Source organism: Dipteris shenzhenensis, chromosome 21 (genome assembly GCF_047967505.1).
Source record: "Dipteris shenzhenensis isolate YYH24624 ecotype China chromosome 21, Dip_SZ_1.0, whole genome shotgun sequence".
NCBI classification, from domain to species: domain Eukaryota; kingdom Viridiplantae; phylum Streptophyta; class Polypodiopsida; order Gleicheniales; family Dipteridaceae; genus Dipteris; species Dipteris shenzhenensis.
The window spans coordinates 39,081,335-39,086,913 of NC_141616.1; the positions used below are offsets into that span (position 1 = coordinate 39,081,335).

The 5,579-nt window shown below is 42.5% G+C and overlaps 1 protein-coding gene across 1 annotated transcript; it reads left to right on the forward strand.

The window, feature by feature from the left end:
• The first annotated feature begins 1,671 nt into the window (after window positions 1-1,671).
• On the forward strand, window positions 1,672-3,610 carry LOC147888837 (epoxide hydrolase 1-like). The gene is made up of 5 exons (XM_087392599.1): window positions 1,672-1,810; window positions 2,189-2,397; window positions 2,478-2,648; window positions 2,764-3,011; window positions 3,173-3,610. Exons 1-5 carry the CDS (start codon window positions 1,741-1,743, stop codon window positions 3,432-3,434), a joined length of 960 nt encoding a protein of 319 aa, XP_087248725.1. The 5' UTR covers window positions 1,672-1,740; the 3' UTR covers window positions 3,435-3,610.
• The last annotated feature ends 1,969 nt before the right edge of the window (window positions 3,611-5,579 follow it).

The window sequence follows — 5,579 nt, forward strand, 5'->3', positions numbered from 1 at the left end:
CCTAATATAAGCCTTAGATTTAATTTTGATATGAAGGCCTACAACACTTGATGAAAAGTATGCTTTTGGATGAAAAGCTCTTGATGGAAGGCATGAGCGCTTTTGAAGGCCTCTAAATCTATATATTTCACAAACTTCAAAAGCGCTTGATGGAAGGCATGAGCGCTTTTGAAGGCCTCTAAATCTAAATCTATATATTTCACAAACTTCAACTCTTTGGATCACCTAGTGATGTTGGCTCTACCGCCCTCTCTCTCCAACATTGCTCACATCGAGAAACCACTTCGGAGGTAGAGACAGGATTTTCATGACAAATGACGGAAGAAATCATGATAAAAATTTGGTCGATGCTCAAGTTGGAATACAGATACACATTGAGATTTAGGCGATATATCATTCTCTTATGTATTTGCGATACTCAATCTTGGCGCTAATATGCTCGGTAATTACAACCTCAGTGCACGGGGAAGGGCTCGTTCCCTCGAATTATAACTATTTGGGGAAGGAAGTGCATTGCCTCCCCGCCCACACTACGTGTGGTTATATAAAATATATCTATATCTATATGTTTTCCATTTCAAGTTTTGTGTTTTCTTTTTCTTTTGCATATTCAAAATTCTTCTTTTTCCATTTGTGTGCTGAGGTGTTCGCAAGAAGGGAATGCTTAAACACATACGCCATTTTGTCGGGCCTGCTATTGTCAGCTTAGTTTATAGTCAGGTATTTTTCAAACACCGTCCTGTCATCCTTTCTTCATCGTTAATTTATAATCAACATATTATACATTACTCTCTTCATTCATTCCCCTTAGGCGGCCTACCGCACCCTAGTTCCAAGTAGGGGGGCCTCCAAATGGGAGAGGGAGGTGCACTTTTGAGGCATATTACCTCCTAGGGAGAATCACTTTTTTGGACTCACATGGGCCTTGTTAGTTCTTAATCCATTTTGCCAATCCACTCCTTATGAGGCCCTATTTTAGTTCAAAATCCCCCTGATGAGATTCCCTTCTTGAATTTCCTGCGATATGAAAACACGGGCATTGATTCTAGCCTCATCCCTTAGCAGGGTAAAACAAGGTGGTAAACCACTATGACCTTGCCTTTAACAAGAACTTGTATAGTAATCTAAATAAAAATCATAATAAAATTCTCCAATAACTTATTAAAGGAAAAGGAAGGGTTTAAATTGAAAGAAGAGGGAAAAAGAAGAAAGCAAGTGAAAGTGAATAAAAATGAGGAAAAGCAAATGACTAGACAGAGAGGAGAGGAGAGAGGTGAAAAGGAGATGGACCATTAAGTATGAGTGGGACATGGTTTGGGACCCTTATTTAAAAGGAGGTGGCCTAATACAAGCTTAAAGACTAAAGCATTTCATAGCCCTCATATAAGGCTCAAAACTTAACCCTACACATCATAAGTATCAACTAAACTGCCACTGACCAAACCTTAAACCAATATTAGACTTGACACATGCGCAGAGATGTTTGGGAGGCATGGGTTTTCACCCATATCTTTGGAGGCATGGAGACACACTTGACTCCACCTTTTTAAACCTTTTTCACCCATCTCTTCACCCCTTTATGAGGGAGCATCTAAGGGGGAATCTAGGAGGAGGACATTGAGACAAGGAAGGTAGGTGTGAGACGCAAGTTACAAAAGCCCAAAGAGACAGCAAAGTTGGGAGGAAATTGAAGGACTTAATTGCATTTAGAAGTTTTTAACTCCAACTTAAGCCTTCGATATGGATCGTATCCTTCACAAATTCGTTCCTACCAATGGCATCAACATGCACATCGCCCAGCTCGGTTCAGGTTGTGATTCTTTCCTGATGATTTCGAATCAATCACGCCCTCAGGATCAGTAATTTTTGCGTGATTTTTTGTTGCTTGCCGCTTCTTCATTTACACATCGTCTGCCTGTTCCTGCGCACGAAAGATGCTTGCAATGTGCACATTAACGATTCGAAACCAAACGACGATAGATGTTCTCTGATTTCGTAGCATCATTTTGTGCTCTAGGTCCCGTTAATTTGCTGCTTCATGTATTCCACGACGTTTGCTTCAGTATCAGTACTTATTGTTTGATTATGGGTTGCTTGCAGCTGCTTCATTTTGGTCAACGTCTTCCTGTTCCTAGATTCTTGAAATGTTGTCATGTTCTCTGAATTCGTACATCATTTTGTGCTCTAGGTCCCGTTGTTTTGCTGCTTCATGGATTCCCCGAAGTTTGGTACTCTTGGCGGCACCAGATCCTTGCTTTGGCAGACGTTGGCTTCTGCGCCATCGCTCCTGACTTTCGCGGTTATGGCCTTACTGAGAATACTGATCCCAGTAAAACCACCTATGGCGATCTGGTGGATGACCTTGTCGGATTGCTTGCTGCAATCGGAGAGGATAAGGTGCTAAGAGACACGTTTATTCTCTGCGCTCGTTGCTCTCTTGCTAGTAACATCTTTCCTTAAAAAGGTGCATTACGCAGGTGTTCGTAGTAGCGAAAGATTTTGGGTGTGCCCCTGCTTATGAGCTTGCGCTCTTGCATCCTGAACGAGTCAAAGGGCTTGTGGTGTTGGGAGTTCCGCACTTCAGGCCATCAATGAGAAATAAGGCGATGACTGGCTTACCTGATGGCCATTATATAAAACGCTGGGGGGTGCGCTCTCTCTCTCTCTCTCTCTCTTCTGAAGTTCTGCTGTTAGCAACTTGTCCATTGCTGGCTATGTACTGTGACTGAAAATGTTCATGCTCCCCGCCGTTGAATTTTTCAGGAGCCCGGAAGAGCACAGGCAGATTTTGGAAGGTTCGATGTGAAGACTACCTTCAGGCGAATCTACATATTATTTAGCAAAAGCGAGATGCCCTTGGCCGCGAGCGATCAGGAAACGCTCGACCTTGTGGATGCATCAAGCCCCTTGCCAAAGTGGCTCGCGGAGGAAGATCTGGAAGCATATGCCTCTCTCTACCAGAAGTCTGGATTCTCCTATCCGATTGCAGTCCCCTATCTATACATAGGAAGGTATATTTACCCAACTCTGTAGTCCCCCCAACGCACCAGCATTTCGTCGCTAAAGAGAATTGGGAAGAATTTGGAGCTGAAGCTTGAGAATTGCATGCAAAATTCATCTTAATTTGGACAAGATTGGAGAATGAAAAGTTGCGTTGAACGTGATGCTGCAGAGTTGCAAAAGAAGGGAGCAAAAATCCTGAGGTGGACGAGGAGTTAGATTACACAATCAAGGCTCCAGTGCTGCTTGTACTGGGAGGACGTGATTACGCCACTGCCATCCCACATTTCAAGCAAGCAGTGGAGACCGTGATGAAGAAGGATGTACCGAAACTGCAGTTGGAGTCGATAGAGGAAGGGTCGCATTTCGCGCAGGAGCAATGCCCACAACAAGTCAACAAGCTCATCCTCGATTTCTTCATCCCTATTAAGTAGCATACATCCTTGTTGTGCAGGGTGTACATATATTAGGAGGTGTTATCCAAAATCACAAGGAAATGAAGAAATAATGAGATACTACCATCAAAGACTCAACTCCATTCAATGTATTTAAGGTCCAATCTATCTAGCTAAGTAATACAACCCTTTTTGGCCCTCGAGGGACTTATGGAATGAAGGGATTTTGCGTACATGGTTATCATTGACCGGTTTAGTGGAGTGATTAGGTGTAAATTTTTTTTAAGCGATTATTGTTAGTCTTAAACATTAGTTAGGTGGTGATTAGTTAGGTACTTATTGGTCGTGCAAGGGATTCATTACGTAACCCTAAAATTGGTGGTAGTGTTTGAGTAGGCCCTTTTTGGGTCACTTAGATGGTGGTGGCAGCTCCTTCACTCCCCTCTGCTAGTGTTGCTCGGAGCGCTCCGTTTCTTCCTTTCGCATGCTACTTCTTGTGCTTCCCTCGAATTCTAGGTGGCATGAAGGTCTCTCGAAGGTGTGGTGGTGGCTCCATTATGGCTCGCTCAAAATGAATGTGGGTTGCAGGTTTCTTCAAGAGTCTATGGCAGTTTAATGGTGGCCACTGACTCTTTTGATGTGCTATGTGGTTCATATCCATATTTCCTGCTGGTGCCTCCTCTCGTATGGGACTTGTGGTGAGTTTCTTGCAGATTGTGTCATGAAGCCTAATGAATCTCAACTTAAACGATACATATTTGTATTTCTGTTGCTAGTTGGTAATGAATGCCTACTCAGATGGGTGGTTGCAAGCTAAGGGTGTCCACCTTTTGGCCACTGCCCAAACTTTTCAGGGGTAAAAAACAGGCCATTTTGCATAGTAAATGGGTAATCTCACCTAGTTCCCTAAGGATTTACTCTTTCAAGTCTTCTAACACAACATCACACATGTATTTGCGCACACAATGAAATGGTCCGATCGAAAATCAGAGATATATAACTCTTCTTTTCCACTGGTGTCATTGTAGTCATTGTAGGCCATAGGGTTGGTCACATTTTTTAGCAAATACACAATGTGATATTAAACCATTAATATCTTACTCATTCTACAGGAAATGGTGCTACAATTTGAGGAAGACACATCACATATTGTAGATCTTAACTTGATTTTTTGAGATTTTTTTGAAAGCTTTCTCTAATTTAAAGATTTTTTATGTTTAATAATTAAGGGGAAAATGTATTTTTTGGTGCACCATAGCTTTTTTGGCCAAGTTTGAATTATTTTTTACATTTGATTGATAGGGGGTTCATGGACACATAAGGGTATGTGGAGCAAGTGTTAAATCTAAAATCCAACAGTTAGATTTTATGGGATCTACATTTGAAATTTACTTCAACTTGTTAGAAGATTAGTAAAGGAAATTGGAAAAAAATATAGAAGTTTTGTAATACACCCAAAATCACACATATATTAGGCTTTGATTTGATGAAGCTATTAAAAAACATTTGGTGAAATTTGCATAAGGGAAGGGTCAATTTTGCCTTCCCCAAGTGAAAACCCCTTCATGTATGTAAAAAGGGTCACACTAGCCAAATACCAAGTCTAGACAGGATTGGTGTTAGGCATGGAAGTGTAGATTTGGGGAGCTACCAAGCCTAGTGGCAATAGTTTTGGTGGGGTATCTTGTCCATGTGAAAGGATGACACACCATCATCCTCAAGAGTGGTCTTGCCACCTCAACATGCCACATGAGCCTTGACTTTTCTTGCACCTTGCCACCTCCGGCATTGAGGACATGTCAGCTGATCGCCTAATGCCGCTTGGGACTCACATGCCACCTCATTATCAAAGCCATAGAGTTAATAGAGCTGATAGGAAATGGAGACCCCTTGCCGCTGATGTTGTGGAGGAAGAGCGAAGGAGGAAGGATCGTGTGTGAAAGAGAGCATCGAGAGCTAGAATCCATGCTACCAATGAGCCAACCCCCCTCCTCTCGCCCCCCCCCTCCCCCCTCTCCTCCTCCTCCACCACTCATGCCGTTCGATCCCCTTCCCCCACCTCACACTAGTGATGGATCAAGAGCATGTGTCTTACCAATGATAACCATTCATCAGCGTGTCAATAGGATCATAGAGTCTTTCTTTGTTGATCTTACTCTTACTTCTCAGTCTACTCTTCTCACT

Excerpts from the sequence above, each read along its gene's own strand:
- LOC147888837 (XM_087392599.1), top strand. The coding sequence starts at position 1,741 with ATGGATCGTATCCTTCACAAATTCGTTCCTACCAATGGCATCAACATG. Across the intron at positions 1,811-2,188 it reads CATCGCCCAGCTCGGTTCAG|GTCCCGTTGTTTTGCTGCTT; the intron begins GTTGTGATTCTT and ends TTTGTGCTCTAG. Across the intron at positions 3,012-3,172 it reads CCCTATCTATACATAGGAAG|AGTTGCAAAAGAAGGGAGCA; the intron begins GTATATTTACCC and ends GTGATGCTGCAG.